Source organism: Python bivittatus, unplaced genomic scaffold (assembly GCF_059951505.1).
Source record: "Python bivittatus isolate LINGU-HERP-01145 unplaced genomic scaffold, Pbiv_v1 ctg000030_np1212, whole genome shotgun sequence".
NCBI lineage: Eukaryota > Metazoa > Chordata > Lepidosauria > Squamata > Pythonidae > Python > Python bivittatus.
This window is the reverse complement of record NW_028277031.1, coordinates 3,266,474-3,288,658: the sequence shown is the minus strand read 5'-3', so window position 1 is coordinate 3,288,658 and position 22,185 is coordinate 3,266,474. Positions and strand designations below refer to the sequence as shown.

At 40.7% G+C, this 22,185-nt stretch overlaps 1 protein-coding gene across 1 annotated transcript in view; it reads left to right on the top strand.

Moving 5' to 3' along the window:
• Nucleotides 1–22,185, top strand: part of HS3ST6 (heparan sulfate-glucosamine 3-sulfotransferase 6) — an 80,030-nt gene extending 57,845 nt beyond the window's left edge. Inside the window, exon 2 of the mRNA XM_088152680.1 lies at nt 21,246–22,185. Coding sequence (XP_088008806.1) covers nt 21,246–21,864 — 619 coding nt within the window. The 3' untranslated portion in view covers nt 21,865–22,185. The remainder of the gene's footprint in view (nt 1–21,245) is intronic.

Sequence of the window (22,185 nt, the reverse complement as noted above, 5' to 3'; positions counted from 1 at the left end):
TCATTTTTTGCCAATTGCGGCTAGCCCAGGATGCTCATTGATCCACTGATTATTGGTTGATTCCATTTGTGTGGACACCTATCAACAGATACTCGCTGGGTGGCTAATATGTAAAGTGATACAAAGGCAAGAGTACACAACAAAACATCTGCCGTAACAGCTGTAACAGCAGCAGCACCTCTGCCCTCCCAAAGACAGTGTGAAGCCACGGCCCAGAGAGTTGAAGCCGTAGCAAACAGATCAGCAGCCTCCATTCTCAGGTATCATGGAGAATGGAAGGAATGCCCCCAAAGGGAGCAAAAGAATCCTGGGAGAGAAATGCATGAGAGGAAAATACTGTCAGGGTATATTTTCTGCTTATCGAAGTATTAAATCCTCAGCAAGAGTGAGGAGCTCTTTTGTACCGTGAGGTGCAGAGAAGGGAGGCCACGTGATGCACCTGGATATAAAACCTGGAACTGGTGAGAAGAAGGATAAAGGAGAGCTTAATGGAGGCAAAATTAATTAAGAGGCTAAATTAATGGAGGCTAAATTAATTTTAGCATATTTTGTACCCGCACATGCACACACACTGACACCCGTTTTGATTACTTTTCCAAGGAAGAGTTAAAGCAGGGGTGTGCCACTTCCATTGCACCAAGAGCAGCTTGGCCGTCGGACAGCATCTCAGCAACTGCGTTGCCCCAAAGGGTCAAGCTTCATGCAAAGTCTTAGAAAATAAGAGAGTAGAGATAGACCCATCTCATTCAATCCATGCGTGAAGGAATGCTCTGGGTTCTTGACCATCACTGCTTCTTGAAGTCTGCCCGGCCTCTACCTTCCTGTCTTCCTGTAGAGCAATAAAGACTTGGCCCTTTAAGAGAGCACTTGGGGATTCAGATTTTAACCCCTCGTAGGCATTTCATTCATTCATTCATTCATTCATTCATTCATTCATTCAAAATGTTTGATTACAAAAAGAAGAAGAAAATACATAAAAGTGGTTTAACAAAAAAATGAAAAAAAACTAAGTGAAAAAGTGTTAATCTATCATTATAACAAACAATTTCAATTCTATATATATTTATCTAATACAAATATTATTCAAGTACATATATATTTCTAATAGATTTGTATGACTCATGTTTTTTTTTAACCTACTGTTTTGCATAAATGAGTCCCATGTTTCATTATACTCGTCCATACAAATCTACGTCTGTAGGCAACCCGCTCATAGGTGGCAAGCGCAATCAGGTCGTCAATCCATTGAATAAATGGGGCCATACATTTATCTTTCCGATACTGCAATATCGGTCTTTTGGCCATAGGAAGGGCACGGAGAATCCATTTACGTTGTCCAGTTGTCAAAGTCCATGTACTGGGTATGTAGTTCAAGAGAATATTATCCTCTGAAAATTTTAACTTTCGTCGCACACTCATATTTACATAGTGCACTACTTTCTCCCAAAACTTAGTAAGTATAGGACATTATAAAAATATGTGTTTTGAGGAAGAATTAACTTTATTACATCTCCAACAAAATGCTGTCTTAGACAGTCCTTTTCTATACAAATGTAGTGGAGTCCAATAAATTCTAAATATTATTTTTTGTTGTAAAAGTCGCAATTTAAGGTCCATTGACACTCTTGCTATAGAAGTTAAGACACTCTCCCATTGCCTAGGCAATATAGGAACCCCTAATTCTTTATTCCACTCACTTCTTAGCATCTGCATATCAAATTGATTTATTGATAACAAATATCTATAAAAATAATAGCAGGTTTTTTAGTTTTAAAGAATTTAACAAGTTGTTCTAGTATCTCAGGTGTCTCAGAAGCTGAAAACGCTGTTGGTCCAAACAACGTGGTTAACAAATCTTGTAGCTGTAAATATTGCCATTGGGTTACATCTGATAGATATGTATCTCTTAACACAGCATGTATTAAAAATTAATCTTCGTCATCTATCAATTGGTCCAAAGTCAATATCCCTGCCTCCGTCCAATTTTTCCATATCATCATCTTTTCCCCAATTTTTCATGTTGGGTTTCCCCATAAAGTCAATTTAGCATGGGAAGGGGGGTCAGATCTTTTTATTAGACCATTTCACAGCTTTCTCACTGACATAACTGTCCCCAGAGATACTGCAGTTCTAGTGTATTTAGATCCTAATACTGTCCATCCAGCCAAAGGTGCTATATATGTATATTCCAAAGTTGCTCAAATTGGAAAATTAACACCAGTTGTTGGCTTCCAGTATTTAATACTTGATGATATAGCTCCAGATTCAGAAAACTAAATCCTCCCTCATTCATTGGTAATTGCATTTTCTGCAGGGATATTCTCAGAATCGAAGAACCCCAAAATTTTTCTAAAGTAAGAATTTATTTTCTGAAAATATTTTCCAGATAGATGAACTGGAATTCCTCTCAGAATATAAATTAATCTGGGAATAATATTCATTTTGAGAGCATTCACCTTTCCGCAAAAGGGTGAGGTTTATTGACTCCCGTCTATCAGTATCTGAAGAATCCTCTCTATATATTTTATTTATATTACATGTTTCTAACTGAGTTATATGCTTTGGTATACACATACCTAAATGTTTAATAGATTTGGTACAAATGCGGAATTGATATTCCTTAAATGAATGGGTAACCAAATGTTCACCTATTGGCATCAATTCCGATTGACTGGCCAAATTTTCACCTATTGGCCAATTCTGAATATCCTGTTTTGCTAAAGGCACCTATCCTTTGCACCAACTCTGGAATAGCAGTGTGAGCTTTAGAAATAACCAGAAGAATGTCATCTGCAATTAAAACCAATTTGTGTTCAGCGGAATTATGCACCGCTCCGTAGATCTCCCTGCGCTGCCTAATCGCACAAGCCGCGGTTCCACGCAAAGGTTAGAGAGCGAGGGCCAAGTGGACATCCTTGTCTGGTTCCTCTAAAGAGTGGAAAAGGAGCAGAAGACATGCTGTTAACCTTCACTTTAGATGAAGTGGGCGACTCATATAATATCTGAATCCATCTCATAAATTCCAAAGGAAATCCAACTCTATTTAGTACAGCAAACATATACTGTTCATGTATTTTGTCAAAGGCTTTTTCAGCATCTAATGATAAAATTACAAGTTGATCTTTGTTTTATTCAAGTCTCTTAAATCTACAACTAGCCTAACGTTGCCTGCTGCTTGCCTAGTTTCTATCAACCCTGCTTGATCGGTCTTAGTAACGAACGGTATCCCTTGCTGTAATCTGTCTGCCAGCACTGCCGTTAAGATCTTTGTGTCGATGTTAATCAATGAGATTGGACGATAATTAGCACACTGACTGTGGTCTTTGCCTGGTTTTGGTGTCACTGTAATACAAGCCTGATTAAATGCCGGTGATGAAATTCCCTTATCAAATATCTCTTCGTATACGTGACAAAGTTTTGGCACCAAAAGATAAAGGTTTTATGCCACTCGACAAGGAACCGTCTAATCCTGGTGTTCTACCACTTGCCATTTTTAAAGTTATTTGTTTAATCTTTGCCTCAGATAGTGGAGTGAATAAGAGTTGTTTTTGTGTAACATCTAACTGTGGTAGGTTAATTTTATTTTAAAAAGCCTTTATATCTTCATTCAATACATCTTCTGGTTTATTATATAATTCTGAATAAAATTTTAATTTTGTGGATTAATATCCACTGAAGTTTTATACATTTCATCTCTTTCACCTCTAATGATTGGAATCATTGCCCTATCTTTTTTTTTTTTTTTGCTTTAAATGATTATTTATATTAACTTACCAGGTCTTTCATCATTCTCCCAGTATCTCTGTCATAAGCATGTTAGCATAAATTCTGTCTGCTTGATATTATAATATTTGATTCATATTTCTTTTTCTGTATTTCGCTGTACAAAACTGTAGATGGGCATCTAATCATCTGTGCCCATAAATGTTTCAATTCATCTTTCAAATTATTTTCCCTTTTATTTTTAATCTTATTTTTGTGTGATGCATAAGCAATAATTCTACCTCAGATGTATGCTTTATATGCTTCCCATTCAAAAATTCGGGTACTTGATGTTTCTGAATCAAATCAAAATATTGTACCTGCATTTGTTGTGCAAATTCTTTATCATTCAATAAGGAGACATTAAGATACCAATTTCTCAATACTTTAACCAGTTTTTGAAACACACATTTCAAGGTGGTTGCAGTATGATCAGATACATAACAAACATCAATGTTACTTTCTTGAATTTGATGATATAAAGTCGATGATAGTAAGAAATAATCAAGCCTAAAAAAATTATGATGCATGTTTGAATAAAATGTATATCTTCTTTTAGTTGGATACATCAAACACCAGGAGTCTACTAAATTCAATTCTTCCATATAAGTCTTAGTTGTTTCCCTCACTAATGATTTTTTTCCTGTGCCGGTGTATTTCTATCAAGATTCAGTATTTCATTAAAATCTCCTCCTGTTATCAATTTATCATAAATACACTCATTCAAGTGTGGAAAACATTCATAAAACATAGTAGGAGAATCTAAATTTGGTCCATAAACATTAACCATAGCTATTGCAGTGTCTGTTATTTTGGTACACAAAATTAAATAACTCCCATTTACATCAGTGATAACTCGTTCATCAATTGGGAATCCTTTTTGAATCAGAATGGCCACACCTTTAGCTTTCGTCAAAGTATCTGTGAGATAAACCTGTCCCACCCAATCTTTCATTAATGGAGATTTATCCTGTTCCATTACGTAAGTCTCTTGTAAATAACCAATATCTGCCCTGAATGATTTTAAATATGATAAGATTACATTTTGTTTCTTGGGAAACCCTTCTATGTTTAAACTGACTTCATCGATAAATTTTATTTTGGCCCACTTATCAATATTTTCCCAATACTAATTCATTTTATGACATGTACCATTTAACAAATATCTAATAATAAACTATTCTGTATTTAAATATTTAACATATTTTCTAGTATTGCTCACAGAGAACCTCCATACAGACTCAATTTAACATTCAAATACCATTCTTTTACATATATATAAAATTTATACTTAAAGGAGAAAAAGAAAAATGTGATTATGTGCATAAAAATTAAAAAACAAGCAAATGACATTATAAAAAGATTAAAAGAAAAAAAGAAAAAATATGTAAAAAAGAAGAAAAAAGAAAAAGAAAAATCACCAAAGTTGACGATTTCCCAAAGGGAATGGCACAGTGATTTCACCTCTGTTCTTACACTGAAAATTACAGAACAGTTTCAAACGTGACTAATTGAAGGGGGGAAAAAAAGGTACTGTGTGTTAAAAAAGAAGCAATATTGTTGACAGTATGCCCAGACCCACTGTCTTGAAATAAGTAAAACAAATACCAGAAAATACCAGAAAACGAATCCAGAAAAAAAAATACTGGCATGTAGACTTTTAATGAAGCTTTTACTGTAGGCAAACTCTGATTTCTACTGCGGCAGATTCCATAGAATGAAACACAATCAAGCTTGTCCATTTGCAGATTTTAAAGATAGGATAAAGGCCTCTGAATTCAAGGGATTATCAAATTTGTAAATCTGATCTTGATGATTAACGCAGAACGTGGCTGGAGAATGCATGAAATATTGAAGTTGTATTGATCTGGCAAGACTTCAAGCTTCTGTAAACATCTTTCTAAAACTTCTTTAGTAAAATCAGGTAAATTGATAACTTGCTTTGATGATCTTGGGTGATCTCAAAAACCAGTGAAGCCCTGCGATGTTTTCATGAGCTGCTGAAAACAGGCTGTATATTAAAAACGTGTGGCTTCAGTGGTTTGTCAGCTCCACGGAGGAGAACCATTTTTAGTAACAGGCAGCCTGTTCATAAGTATGAGTTGTCCGTAACTCAGAGATTCTTAAACCAAGGACTGCCTATATTTGAAGGGATTAAAGATTAGGTTTGTTGAAAGTAAAAGGAAGGAATATAAAGTGAGTTTGTTTGATCAAGGTTAAAATAGCTATGTTGTTATTTCTGGTAACCTTTAATGAACTTTTGCTGACCAGGCCAGAATGATGAGTTTTTAAGGATCTGTTTATAGATAAGAGATGGGATATGGGAAGAAGAGATCATTTGTTGTATTTTAAGAGAAAGTGATAAGTTGTTAAAATTGTTTATTATACTTGTGACAAAGGCTATACTTTGCTATATTCTTATTTTTTCTTTCTTTCTTTTTATGTTTCTTCTTTTTCTGTACTATTTTTTCTTTTTTCTTTTTTGTAGTAGTTTTTATCTGTACAATTGTAATGCTTAATAAGAATTATTATTTAAAAAAAGGAATTGCATCAAACTCATTGACAGGTATTTTTTGGTTTGGAAAGCGGTTTTGTTCTTAGCCACAGTTTAAAGATCTATTTTTTGTGAATAACTCCATGCCTGTTTGAGCACTGATATCAATATCTAATATAATATAATATAATTCAATCCAATCCATCTGTCATCAGTGTGAATGGTTAGATCTGGCTTCCTAACTCAGTTTCTGCCTTTGGAGGAGAAGGGGCATTCAGATGGCTAGCTCTCTTGCTTGTGAGAAATGAGCTTTTTTCCTCCTAAGGTATCCCTGGGTTTCCATGTTAGACAAATTAACAGTCCCATGTGGGCCTTTTCGGTTTCCTGCTTGTGAGAATGTCAATCTAGTGCCTGATGCATAATTTGCAGTGGTCAGTCATTCCCTCGGGAAGTGGCCAAGAGGTGAGTATATGTACTTTCTCTTGCAGATGGCGTTCTTTGCTCTCCATGAGTGCCTGGGGGTGGGAGAGAGGACAGAGGAGGTCTGTGGATCTTCCACAATGACACGCGTGCCTGGAGAGCTGTTAGGTAGTGGGATGAGCAACCCTTGTGCAGCCTAGTGGTAATGAGAGATCGGATGTGAAATCAGTCCTGTCTCATCATGATCCTTCTCAACGCTTGACATGCAAAGGTTTGTGCAGCAAATCAGGTGGTTTCCCAGTTACATGGCCATCCTGGCTGCCCCAGGAAGAACTGTGTGCCCAAACTCTTGTGCCCAACCCACAAGAATGCAGTGAAAGGGCTACTGATGTACCTTTTATGAGCTGTGTGCTGAATCCATAAGTAGCTTGAGGTTGTATCTAAGCAAAACCAGAAATGGCTTGGTTGAAGTGGTGTTAGAACCTGGAATTCTGGCTGCTCGCTTGCAGACCAGCCTGATTCACAAACCAAACCCTGAGGAATGACTGTGTGTGTAACAACACAATGAGCCAGGATCCTGCTGAACAGATCAGATCTGTTTTGGCCACATGCTTGGGCTTGTGGGAATAAATGGTATGAGGACTTGCACTATTTTTGAGAAGCCTGCTTTCCTTTTTATTGCAAACACATTGAGCATCCAGAGAGAGTTAGTTAAAGCTGAAGAATGTGGCAACAGAGATGGATTTCCATGGGTTATAATTTGCAATTCAGATGTGTTTTTCCCCCTTCCCCACTGAGTACAGGTTGGCTGTATTCATACAACACTGGTTTCCACAGCCAGGTTCTGCCCCAGCTAAATAATGCCAACCAGAACTTAGTCTCTCTTTCACTTTAGCTGCCCCAGTGACATCCCTGTTGCTACTAGAGTTTGGGTTTCTGTATTCATCCAAGGCCCTCTGGCACCTGGAAGGATCCCTTCTTTTAGTTCATTTGTTGGCAAAGCTTTCTTTCCTTTATGACTTACACCTTACAGAGAACAGTGCATAGTTTTATGCTGAAGTTTAAAGTAAAAGTTGACTGGGTGGAAACATGTTCGTACAAAAACAATGTGCAAACAGAAATGAGAGAACATGGATTCTTACTTGAACCAGTTACATGATACCAGATAGCTAAGCAGGATGCAAGCAAGAGAGGAAGTCAAAAGAGTCAAGCTCAGAGACCCCCAAGGACTCCACAGTTCCACCCTGAGCTACACATATTCTCTTCTAAAGGTCAGAAGAGTTCTGGAGAGAAAAATACTTTCCAGCAGTCATCTCATATTTCTGCACAATACAACTAAAATTAACTTGTGTCTATTGTTTATTTCCAACACAATGGAGAAACAGGTCTCCCCATTCACCATATTGTGTATGGGAGAAGCTAGATTGATGGATCAGAGTGGGGAAACCTTTTACAACAATACTGGTTACACTTACCAAAAAAACACATGAGATTATCATAGGACATCTGTTTATTTCTGCATTATTGACATCGGTTGAAAAGTCATTTTTTTCTGTTTTTCAGCTGCTGCATATTTAGGAGATTTTTACCTTTTTGGTTCCCTATATGTTCTTTTCATCCAACATGTTCTTCTTTTCTTCTCAAAATCTAACTTTGCTAAATCAGATTTCACTCCTTCGTTACTGCTGTTTTCTCTCCATCTGCAGGTGATGCTTAGCTTTCCAAAGCCATTCTCTTAAGGTCGATACAAATTAACAGTAAATTTAATTAAAGTTCCAATGCTTTTGCATGAAGCGGTGTGTAATGGCCATCTGCCTGGCCTTCTCCCCGCCCCCAATTTTGGTTAGAAGGGGGTTATGAATAATGAACTGCAGTAATTTCAGGGGGGAAATTGGAATGAAAAGGTGGGAAATGTAGAATTATCTTGCTAGATGGAGGATTGAAGGCAGCATAATTTCTATCTTTTGGTGAGAACATGCAAGTAACTCTCTCTAGTGCTCTGGGCATTTCTGGGCTTGTGGAAATATCCAGCAACAGCTAGTTGTAGAACTAGATAGAACAACTTCTTCACATGTAGAAGATCCCTAGTTAGTTTCTTGAACTGTCCAGTTAAACGGAAAGGACCCAATAACCAGTGTCAGGAAAGATCTCCCTCTTCATAAGTCTCTTTAGCAGCTTCCTCCAACTCGGTGCCTCCAGTACCCTGCACTGCACGTGGAAGTTGAAGTTTGGATACCTGGGAGAAACTAGAGAAGAGAATGCATCTAATTGTCCTGGATCTCAGAAAGCTAAACAAGGTCAGACCTAGTGGGTCCTTGGATGGGAGAGCACCAGGAAAGCTGAGGATTATAAACTGGGCTGGGAAGTTAAAAAGCATCCTGGAAGTTGGCAGTGGCTGGTAAACCACTTCTGTAACACTGCCAAGAAAACCACATGGATGGATGGATGGAGTCACTAGAGGTCAAGTTCCACCCAATAAGGGTTTTTATTAATGGGAAGGGACCTCCTTCGATTGATTGTTTACTTCTTGTTTATAAGATTTTTGACCTGCTTTTTGTTAGATCTGTGATCATCTCAAAGTGTAGGTATGAAACAGGTGAAAGCCATATCAATGAAGCGGTCAATTGTGGCTTCAGACATAGACCAGCATGAAATTGTTGTTGTTCAGTCGTTAAGTCGTGTCCGACTCTTCGTGACCCCATGAACCACGTCGCGCCAGGCCTTCCTGTCCTTCGCTGCCTCCCTGAGTTTGCTCAGTTTCACGCTCATTGCTTCAGTGATGCTTCATAGAACCGGCATGAAATATGTAGATATAATTACAGCCATTCCAGGAATAAGAATTTAAGGTATAGAATAATAGATGAATAACAAATTTAGGTATTACACAAAACTGCAAAGCTTTGTAAATTTTTTTACTAAAATGTTACTATAAGAATTGTACTTGCTATTAAGATTAAAACTGTAAAGACTAAGAGGTGGCAATATAATACAATACAAACAACAGAACACAGCAATATAAAACAGAAATAGACTAAAATTGGACAGCAGATCAAGCAGTCTAGGTTATATTGTCATCTTTACATAGATCTCATGACATAAGAAATTCATTGGTACCATAAACAGTCTACATGAAATTACAAAGATAAATTAAAATATAGAATAACAGATTAATAACAGAGCTGTAAGGGAACTAACGCCATAAAACAATAAAATCACATTTGGCCATCTGCTGTCACAAAGTCAATTCTTCCTCAAGTGAGCTTGACTTCTGGTGACTACATAAACATATGCTTATAATGATGTTGGCAGCAACAGGAGTGAAGAGGTTGGCCACTGTCTTCTGGAATATTTTTTAAAGTCTAGTCTACAGCCCTGGCATTTCCTGGTTGTCTTCTATCCAAAGACTAGCCAGGTTCAACTGCTTAACTTTTTGAGATCACCCCAGATCAGTTTGGTGCTGTCTCTAGCTGGACAAATCCATTGGGATTGTCTAGGGAAAAACTAATTTCCATCTCTCTCTAGCCACCCAGGGCTACTCTACTGGAGCCTGCTAGGAAGTTGGTGGTCCCATATTCTTGTTGCGAGCACCAACTGGTCTCTGGTCAATTGCTTCCTTTGCTAAAAGAGTTTATTTGGCCAAGTGGCTAAATATGTGCCAGTCTGCTTTTCCCGGGCATAGGGAATTCTGAAAATCCAGTTTTAATGGGTTCACATCACCATTAGGACTCTAATTAAGAAAAAAGTTACTTTTCCAAAGTGATGTTGGGAGAAGTAATTCCACAAGCTTCCGCTTCTTAGTTTTGCTTCCAGAGTTTGAATCTTTGGCATATAAAACAAATCCAAAGTGTTTTATTATTCTAAAGAACTGGGCAAAAGTTTATTGTCTTCTACTTGAGTTGAATTAATACCACCATGTGTTTACAAGATAGGTTGGAAGGATTTAGTGGCCAGATTTAACGTCTCCTCTCTGGTATCTTAAATGAGATCATGGACTGTGTTGTGTGTGTGTGTGTTTCCTCCCCCACCTGATAATAAACGTTTTATTGCACATTAAGCAGAATGATTTATTCCTAAACTTGTGTTCGCTGAGCAATATTTTTTTTTACATTCAGTGGGAGCACATGGAAAGAGTCATTCTCCTGTACTTACAAAGGTCAGAAAAAAAACAGGATAACGTTGGAAAGGGTAGAAATTCTTCAACAAGTCAGCACACAGCAGCAAAGTATATATAGTTTGTACAGTTGTAGGCTCTACTTGCAGACCAGGACAAAGGTACAGTTGAGGTACTTGGGCATTTCCGTAGGCATAGGGATCATGGTCACACTAATAACTTGCTCATCATCTGAACATTAAGTCCACCTCCAGTGCATTTATTCCAGCCTTCCAGAAAGTTCCTTCCAGATAACCTGGGACTTCAGGTTTCAGAATTCAAGATCTCTGTGCAACTTTGCACTCATTGAGCGAGTGGGAATGAAAAGAGTGAAGGGAAATGATAAGCTGGGGGTAAGCCACATGATGCCCACAGGAGCAAGGTGCCTCCAGGTTCTGCCACCTGCACTTCTGGCACTGTAATGATTGGTACTAAAACTGTCACTCAAAGCGTGGTAAAACGGGGCACCTCCTTCCAATATATATTTGTAGGGAGGGGAAACTGAGGAGAGAAGGATTTGGGTGGGGTGGGATGTGGAAGGAAGACAGGGATCTGCCGTTCCCCTTTCAGACATGCATGCAGTGTCACAACACTTATACAAAAGGGGCAGAGATTTCATAGTTTGCTCACTCACACACACACACACGGCCTCACTCCTAGCCTCGGGAAAACTTCCATCTCGGAGTTTATTTTGTGCCGGGGAAGCAAGGACTGAGAGCCTCTAGATACTTTGGAATATTAAGGGAACCTGTTTAAAACCCCTTCCAAGCTATTTGATAAAAGTTAATTCAGTTCCTTGTTTAAAAGATAACAGAGGGACTGTGATATTCTGTAGCTTCCCCACATTCCGCCAAGTCGCATTACTCAACTGGAAAGTAAAAGATAAAAACGAAAGCATTTCCGAACCAGCTGCAGCGAAAGCAGCAGAGCTTTTAGTGATGTCTCTGAGTTCGTGGAATGACCCTTTAACGGTGAAGAAGAAAAGGCCCCACCCGACAGGCACTGATCCAGCTCTCAGGCCCCCTCCCAGGAAGAGGAAAAAACAAAGCAAGTGCTGCCCTGCTCCAAAGGTCTTTGCAGAAATGCCTCTAGGCCGCCCTCAGCTGATCGAGCGCATCCCAGAGGGGCAGGTTGTGGACAGTTGGCCTCCGGCCTCACCTGCAGGGAGAACCATTTTGCAAAGGCATCAGCTAAGTGCCCCTTGCCCAAAGAAGAGAGATCGAGAGCCGCCCACCTTGCAGACGGTGTTCTGCGTTGCACCGCTCAGCATGTCTCATCCTTTCTCCCTTGCTGAAAGAAGAGCAAGGCAGAAAAGTGGGGAGGGCATCAATTCGGGCATATCTTTGCTGTGAGGCAGGGCATTGGCGCTTGGCACTGCCATCCAGGCAGCTGCTCAAGGTCTCTGGATGGGCAGGAGGTTAGATGAAAGGGTGCTGAGAAGCAAAACTTGTTTCATTCAGGCTGAGACACTGGAGGGCATTTAACCAGTCACTTGATTTCCTTGTGCTCAGAGTGCTGAACCCCTGACTTTCTGGATGCCTCCTCCTGTTTGGGGCAGCAGTCCTGAGAAAGCTGGTTTGGGATGCCTGCAAGAATCAGAAAATGCTCACTTCTGAATCTTTCTTTTCTGACAAGGAGCTCAGGCTGGCAGGGCAGAGGACGTCCCTGTTTTATTGCATTGATTAAAGCTGTACCAAAACCTTCCCCGTGTTTCATAGCAATACCACTGCTGTGCTGTGGCCAAGAAAACTCCATGGAGGTGTGTAAGGAGGCAAATTTATTCTTCCTTCCTTTTAGAAAGAGAAATATTAGCCTCTTGGGTGATTCAGCCTTTTCCAGTCTGGAGGACTCCAGATAGATTAGGATACATGGCTATTGCTGACTAACATTTTGGGAGTTGAGTTCCAACACATTTGGACAGCACCAGGACGGAGGAGGGTTCGAGATGATAATACTGGGTGATGCAGAGAAACAGAATTGTGTAATCCTTCTGAAAGCTTAAATCAGACAAATACCCTTTTTATAATAGAGGTTGCAAGCTGTTTCTATTTTCAATAATACGTTGGTTATTGTCGCAACAGAGTTGTTATGTACAGTAATAGGTCAGTTAGTCATTTGGGTGCCACAAGATTCCTCATTGTTTTTGGCTGCAGAAGGCAACCCCTCTGGGAACTGAGCCTTGATGTAGGTCTCCCAGGTGTCTCATAAATGGCATCTGTATATTTCCACACACTGATTTATGGTGAGAAGCAGAGCAATGTCTATCTGGCTGTTGCTAGTTGGCCCCTGGATACAAGGCAGCTCTTCACATCTTTTGCTAATGGGCAGATATTTAAAGATTGCAAATGAGAATGAGAAATCCCCAGTAGGCTGGCTGAAAAGAGTCTCACGTCCCATTGGGATTTATCAGTCTTCCCATGCTTTGAACATCAAAGAGGTTGATGTATTGTACAAGCCGAGGTAATGAGACCGATTGGCTCCAGATCAAACTGCTGCCTTGTTACAAGTCACAATGATCATCCTGCATCACTTTGCTGGAAAAGTGATGATTAGCAGAACCACCAAAGTTGCCGGTGAGTGCAGTTCCTAAATTCTAGTTTTACACAATAAAGCCAGGACTCGCAAGCAGAGTGGAGGACCAAGGGGCTCAAAGATTACCTGATGGAGAATAGAGAAAGGCGAACAGCCTGCTGGACTCCAAGACTTCCATCAGTTGGTGGAGTGACAAGGTGCTACAGGAATGGGCCAGTGTTTATTCACTGGCAGTGGCCTTCCCAGGGATACTGTGTTAGGACCAGGGGCATCCGCACGGAAGGTCCAAGAAGTCAAGATCGTGGCCATGATTGCGCAGCTGCTCTCTTGGGTTTTTTTTTAACCTATCCTGTGGTGCCCCTGGTTGGAGTAACAGGGATGAAGCCACTGTGTATGAGAACAGGGACAAGACTTCCATTCTCTCTCTCTCTCTTTCTCTCTCTTTCTCTCTCTTTCTCTCTCTCACACACACACACACACTTTTTATCTGTTTGATCCTTTTCTCCTGACTTCAAGAGAGAGAGAGCAAGTTGCCACCAGAGACCTGAATTACACAAGCAGTTTGAAATTACCCTGAAGATTGCATTAAAGAGACCAAGTGCTGAACGTGGCCCAAGGCCTCCCACCTCCACCATGTACCTGCATATCCACCCTTTCTTTCTCATGCCTCTTTCTCCAGAAAATTAGAACAGGAGGAAAACAAGTTTCTCTCCCTTCCCCACCATGCTGGTTGGAGATCTTTGCCTTTCTGCTCTGGGAAACCAGTGATTTGTGAGCAGGTTATACAGGTCCAGTTACTTAAACTTTCAAAATCTCTCTTTCTTTCTCTCCCTGTCTATGCCTTACTTAGTTTTTATACACCTTTTTACAAATATACTATTATGGTAGAGGACCTTAAATACAAAACAAAAAAAAAATTGCCCAAACTTTACTGGATGACTAAAAGATGTGAGCTGTGTGTAAGGGTGACGCTTCTTAGCTCTCTTGCACAGAAATCTTCTCAAAATGCATTGGTTTCCTGCTGGCTGGTGGAAAAATATAATGGAGCTCTCTGAAGCTCAGGAGTGCGTGCATAGCTGTGGTCCTTCTCCGATACTGCAGTCTTCATAGAAAAATAATGACAGGAGAACCTCTTTTAGAAGCTAAGCCCTGCATTCTGTTTTGGGCTCTCCTTTTCTAGGTGAGTTGGAGTAAGAGCCATAGAAGAACAACCAAGGATGCAGAAGGCATATGGGCCCTAACCCTAAATGGACAAGAGTAGTTAAGAGGGCAATTGCCAACTCCTTTGTGAGAGTTGTCTGGAAGTTCTTGGGTAGGTCAACCATCTGACAAGGGAATTTCAAGGGAAACCAAAAGGGGTCTGATAAAATTAACGAAGTCCAATAGGAAAGTTGTGCCTGGAGTCATTTATCGTTGAATACTGTGGTCAGCAAGTCTTGAGAAACATGTACTTTTCTGTTGTTTGCTCTCTTGCTCCTTCCATTCAGACATGTTCCCACATCAACAATTTCCTAAGGTCCTGTCCTGTAAGAACTACTCAGCTGTTTCTGAAACTGGCCACCTCTGGTCAACATGAAAGGTCAGCCTCAGGTACTTTTGTCAACTGAAGAGAATGGGTGGCCTCCTTCCCATGGTCACACAAGTCAGTCCAGAGCCCCTCATTACTGAAGGACTTTTTCCTACGTCCATCTCTTTATTTCAGTAGAAACGGGGGGGGGGGGGTATGATCTTTCAAATCAAATCTTTATTGCAGTCATAGACCAGCTGATTTTTCAAAATCTGGGGGCAGTAAAGTTGGGTGAATGGTTTCTCCAAACCTGGGGAGCACCATGACTGCAAAAGCTCTGTGGGTAGAGTTCACTTCTGGAGTCTTTCCTTGGATGCAATTGAAGCAGGGAAAGCCAGAGTCCAAGGTGTGGGAAGAAGGACAAGGGGACAAAGGATGAAATGAGCATTGCACGGCCGCCCCTGCTATATGTCTGTTGTGACATCAGGTGCACATAAAAAGGGGACGGAGCTTGTTTCATCCTTTCCATGAAAGCGCTGGATCCCGTGAGCACCTCCGACAGAGACCTTTGGAGGGAGGGCTGCCCAAAGCAAAACAAAACATCCGCGCACACCACCAGCCATTTTGCACTGGACAGATGCAGGAAGGCTTGGCTCCAGCAGCGAGGGCTTCTCTGACTTTCTCTTCACTTTTGAATAATCTCTAAAGCAAACCCTCTTTCATCAAGCCGAATGCTCACAGGAAGCAAAACACTGCGGAAACAATTCTCTGGATGTCGTTCCTTTATTTCATCCACAGTATCAAAACCATCCTTGGCTGGCCTTTTTAGCAGCTGCCGTTGATTAAGCAGTTACTGTAGAGCGATTTTGCGACCCATCACAAAGATGGGCGCCCAGCGGCGGTCCTTATCAGTTACGCTCACCACACAGGGCACCGAGTCCTTAACGGTTACACGTACAATTAAATGAAGAACGAGAGCCCTTGAATGTTCGCTAAATATTTATTGACCCAACAACAAAGTGATGATTGCAAAGGTCTCTGCATCAAGGGGTTGGGGAAGAGGGATGGCTGGAATTGGATACAATTTACATCCTGATTTAGGAAAGATTCATCAGAATCTTAGGATGGCCTCTAAAATGCATTGCTTTTATGCACACTGCCCTAGTGACTGGAGCAGTCCATAATTTTTACCTGCTTTCCCTCGTTCACCTAGCTTCCTTTGGATCATGACTCTTTCAAAGTCCGTCCGTTCCCGAGAATTTTCCCCTTGCTGATTGTCTCCAATGAGACCCCTGAAATTACTTTCCTTGCATAGTAGCCACCAAAACCCATTCCTACCTATGGGAGCATCAAACCGTAGTAACCATTTATATATATATATATAAGCAGCGACGTCCGTGGGGAGGGGAGTCAAACATGTCAGGAGGATGACTGCAACCACATGGTCGAAGCCCCACTGCTTTTTACATACATGGCACAAGCATATATTTAAAAGGAGGTGAGGCTTCAGTCACGTGGTTGCAGACACCCTCCTGCAGACGCCAGTGCACATCTGTAGATACAGTACAAACTAGACTTATAAGCTGTCAGGACTTCTCTGAATTCTGGCAAATCCAAATTGTGGTTTTGGACACCACAAGACAGAGGGTACTTTGTCCCCTATACCCATCTGAAGCTCCTACCCTTCTCTTTTAGGTTCTTGCTTTAGTTATTTATTTATTTATTTATACATACAGACATACATACACTTTTTAATTCATATATCTGTTTTATCTTCTAGCTTTTCTTTTCTTTTTAGATTTAGATTTTTATTTTTTACTCTAGATATATCCTTTATGCTTTTTTAATAACTGCACCCCACCTTTCTCATGCTGGTCTATGACCATAATAAAGATTTGATTTTGATTGTTAACAAATGTGGTTCAGCTTTTCTCATTTTCACCATCAGCCTCATTCTTGGCTTCTCAGAAGTCAGACCTCTGGATGGGGCAGATCCTTCTGCTAGGCTATGCGACTACCTCTGGGCCCCAAAAGCCCAATTGTGGAATCCGCGTGGTCTTCCTCTGGGTCATTAAAAAATACTGTAAACTTTTCCTTAATATAGGGAAGTTCAGAGATGGACAAAAGTTTGTATGCTGGATATCTGCACCATTTCATGAGCAAGTACAATGAAATCTCACAGGATTGTTGTTTTTTCATAAAAGCAATTGTCAAAAATGTCATTTATGCCAGAGTTTCTGCAGCATTGATCCCTGTCTAACTTTATCATCCTTGTTCCCGCTTCTTTAGATTTCTCTCCAACACCTCTCCTCAAAGTAAGAATGCAGTTAAAGGATGAGCTGTCATAAAAAAATATAAATATAAGAATATTTGCCAAGAATTCTGTAAAGTGTCATTTCAAAACACCAGGGTAGAGAACGCTGCTTTAGAAAAAATTGATTTTATACACCCTTTTGAAAAGTCGCTATGAGTTGACAAACGACTCTGGTTTTAATTTTTCCTTTATGCTTTTTTATCCCTGCAGGAGGGAGGAATGTTGGTTGAGAATGAGTATGAAGCCATTCAGATCTTTTTTAAAAAATAAAAATGAGATGGGAGAGAACAGATAACGTCTTCTAAAACCAAGAGCACTTTTCTAACATATTTCAAATGCGTAAACGCTTGTTCCATCTAATTCCATAAATTTGTCCTAATTTCTGACATCTGGCTGCCATTAGGCCAGTTGACACAAAACTACTTGGGATACCTTTTTTTGAAACACACACACACACAATTGGCATTTCTCCATAAAGAGTTGTTGAAAAGAGTTCACAGCTGCCAAGCCCACCTGGAAATGCCCTGTGACCGAAGTCCAGATCTGAAAATATATGCACTAATGTTTGACATGTGGAACCTGCGGGCACGGGATGCTGGAAAGAAGGGAGAGGCAGACGTGGGACTTAATTTCTTCAAGAATTTAAATATGTATGGAGAATAGGATCATCAATGGATATTAACTGAAGGAGACGCAACTGGAAAAAAAACTGTTCGAGATATTTCTGAAATTAGGCATACCAGAAGATGAGTTTTCTGATTATATGACTAGCTGCCTGCTACTTCTGCCTTTCTGAGCAACCGTCCTGCCATAACAACTGTTGGCTGCTATGACGTCATGGATGTTCATGGCATTCTGTTCACTTGGGGGGCTGATGTTGCCAGCATAAGCAAGACAATATCCTGAAGTTCTGCAAGGAAGCAAAGCTGGCCCTCCTTCCCTGGGGAAAGGAGTGCTGGGTCATAGATTTGGAGGGACTGTGTGCTGTAGATGTGAAATGAGGGGACAGTGTGGGTTGAGAGGCTGAAGAGAAGTAGGAAATCACTTGTGAATGTAAAGAAACAATAGTGGAGAAGACAGATTTCTGAAGTAAAGAGGTTCGAAGGTGGAGGTGAAAGAGGGATAGAGAGCTCATGAGATAAGGAGGGAGCACAGAAAGTGTCGTTGGTCTCATGCATAGCAGACTTGTTCCAGGATGGGTAGTATTGCAAGGGGATGGGGAAGATGCCCTCAGAGGCTAAAAGCTGCAGAATCAACGCATGTGATAGACTGCGGAGAGGCTGGGAAAGGAAGGAAAGAGAGGGCAGATGCAAACAGTCAAGACAGAAGGGGCGTCCGTTGACAGCTTCTCTCAGCCCAAGCGGGGAGAAACCTGGGAAGAAGCACTTCAAATCATGCAGAGACTCCGCCTCCATGAATACACCATAAATGAGGCTGGAAAATTCCTTTTACCGTTTCCAAGCTTTTGTTCTAATTCTAGGATTAAAGATACCTTACTGAGATCTCTGCAGTTCTTGCTTCCTTGATCTTAACCAACTAGGTGGGGCTTGACATCAGCTGGATCAGGCACTGACATACCCTGCAGGGGCTGTGCCAGCCTTCCATGCTGACTTGTGTTGATCAGAAGCTCCCAGCACGTTCCCCGCCACCATAATGCAGGGAACCACCTTTGGTGAAGAAACGTCCTATCATCACTCCCATGTTTGTTACGCTCCATGTATGTAAAGCAGCAGGGTCTTGGAAGTGTTTTTCAATGAGTCACGTTTTCTCAGGGGAGAAAGTTGACCCAAAGTGGCCACAGAGTGAAAGGGAGGCTTGGAGAGACACCATAGAAGGACAGAGTCCTTTGTTGAAACTGTGAGGTTGGATTATGTGGGAACCCCCTTCGCAGAACGGGTCTATATTTGCCAGTTTCCCATCTGGGTGGGCAATTTGATTTTGCCACATTAGATTCAGGCGAGGCATTCTCTCAGCTTCTGCTCCACTCTTTAGATGGAGCCCATTGTAGTTCTTCTCAGTTGCCACCAAAGTTTTTATCTTTGTGGGTCTCCAGAGTGTAATGACTTTGCAGATATGGCTGAAACCCTGGGAGCTTGGTTTTGAGTTTATGAAGAACACCAGCGGGGCATCTTCCCTTTTAGAGGTATTGTTTCATCTTTTTCCAAAAGAACCCTAGCTGGCAAGCTGCACAGAAATGCAGGCCGTGGTGCTTCAGTTCTATTCCAGCAATAGCAAAGATAATACTTCTATAGCTCCTGCGTAGATTAGCCTTTATTATGGCCTCACAGCCAGGAAACAAGATAGACATCAAATATGTGTATCAGAGATTTATAGAAAAGTATACATCTAAAATCTATAAATGTAAATAAGCATGCAGTACAATGAAATAACAGTAATAATGAAAACACTGCAAATAATAGTGGCGATCGTCAAGATTGGTGCTATTCTTCAGTCCTAAGTGGGACAGAGAGAACAAATAGAGGCACAGAATCACACAACCTCAGAACATATGTTAGGGTCTGGTCAGGCAAACCAAGTGACGAAAAAGCTTCATGCTCTCTGCCAGGATGTTTGGGATGGACGAATGGCACCTGGGATTCCTTGCAAAGAGAGGGAAGGAAGCAACAGAGGAGCATGTGGCTCGGGGACTCCAAGAGCCATGGATATTTTTACAGGGCCCCACAGGACTGCGGAAGGTGGTGTGTCCAACCTGGCCAAGGTGAAGGTGCACAGATCAGGGGAGAAACCATATCCTCCTGACATGTGGGGCAAATGGGGTCAGTCTGTTATTTGGGAGATAGAAATAGAATCATAGAGTTGAAAGCTTCCCCAGAGGCCATTTAGTCCAACCTCCTGCTTGGTGCAGGGTTCTTGATTACGGAAGGTTCCCGCAACTAGTATCTGCTTATTAAAGTCTACTTGATTATTGTCTCCGTATTTTAGTTTTTTCCTGATTATAAAGATCAAGCGTTCTCATTATCAGAAAACAAAAATTACATATAAACCAAGAAGCCCCACATGATTTGGAAGAATATAAATATATTTACAATCTTTAAGAGTTCATGTACCCACTTTTAATATTTTGATCCCAAAACCTGCTTGTAAAGGAAGAAATCTTTCAGTAATTCCTTTGCTGAGGTGTTTAAAATGTAAACCAAATGTGAATAAAGCAATGCTTAATTAAAAGATTCTTCAAGGCTCCTTGCTGCTGTGTTACGTTTTCAGCCAGTCCTGTTTCTACATTTTTAAATACCATTGATCCGAATAAAGATGGACTTCAGTGCTCCAGTGTTCGGCCATAATAAACCTGGCCGTTAACAACAAAGCTCAAATTCACCATTGTTTTATGTCCTGAGAAAACTAGACAATAAAATCAGACTAGCAGTAATTATTAAAGATGGTTCTCTAATGTTTCCAGTTTCTTCAAAACTTTCAGTAAATAAATAAATAAATAAATAAATAAATAAATAAATAAATAAATTCCCATCAAAATGAAGTAAATTGGCTATCCCGTCAGAGATGGTACAAGGAATCATTTTGATAGCAGGCCTCTCAATGCAACTTAGAAAAGGGGGACTCTGCTTGAGTAGTGTCAGTTTAGGGAATAAGAACTAAACTAACCATATTTTTCTGAAATGTTCTAGTTTACTGCCAGTTTTTGCCTAAAACAACTTTGAAAGGAATATTTTCCCTCAACTGAAAGAGAGCAAAAGGAGGCCAAAAGAACTTTGCTAAAACCATTGCTGTGTTATTGCTTTTTATTGAGATGTTGATGAAAAGCAAGATATTGATCAGAAAAATATTGATGAGGTTTCTCAACTGAAAGGGAATGCAAGCTTTAAATTCCATGTTGCTTTTAAGAAAACTACAACTAGAACAGCACCAGGAAATCTTTGCAAGTTTGCACCTAAAATCTTGCTTAAATGTGAAGGATTTTTGGAGCTCCCAGTTCCAGAGATGCATTTAGTTTTCCTGTAAAGTCCGTTGCTCCTGCAGTTACCATGTTCTGAAAAGTCAAATGGAACTTGTTTATTTGAAGGAATCTGTATGGCTTTTATTCCTACAGAAACCTGATGCCAAGGACCTTGGAGGGACAGATCACCATGGAGAAAACTCCAAGTTATTTTGTGACAAAGGAAGCCCCGCGGCGCATTTACAATATGTCCAGAGAGACCAAGTTGATCGTGGTGGTACGCAACCCTGTGACACGGGCCATTTCAGACTACACCCAGACCCTTTCCAAGAACCCCACCATCCCCAGCTTCCAAGCCCTGGCCTTCAAGAATCTGAGCACAGGTCTTATTGATACCACGTGGAGTGCTGTGAGGATTGGTATTTATGTAAAACATCTGGACCACTGGCTGCGTTATTTCCCCCTATCCAAGTTTCTCTTTGTCAGCGGAGAGAGATTGGTGAGTGACCCAGCTGGGGAAATGGGCCGTGTCCAAGACTTTCTGGGTCTCAAGCGAGTGGTGACTGACAAGCACTTCTACTTCAACGAAACCAAGGGTTTCCCTTGCTTGAAGAAACCGGAAGGGAGCAGCAGGCCCCGATGTTTGGGGAAGTCCAAAGGACGGCCGCACCCCAAAATTGACCCACAGGTTGTCCAGCGCCTGCAGGAATTCTACAGACCTTTCAACCTAAAGTTCTATCAAATGACAGGGCAGGACTTTGGGTGGGACTGAGAGACCTCCTCTCACAAAGGGGAAAGATGGAATGCCGTGGGAGCAGACATGAGGCCTTCTCAAAGGACTCATGAAGTACATACTTCTCCCAAAAGCCTGTTGGGCAAAGGTGTATCTGAAATGCAACATCCAAGGAACGTTTTCTGACCCTTACTAATTTATATCATTTTCTGCCAGTAAGAGAGAATTGTATGCTTACAGTCTAGAGAAAAAGTATTTAAGTCTCCCCCAGCTGACATCAGCAAAACAGATGCAAAGAGAGGAAGGAGGAAACAGATCGAATGAAGTACTCTGCTAAATAAATCTGGCCAAAATGGATAA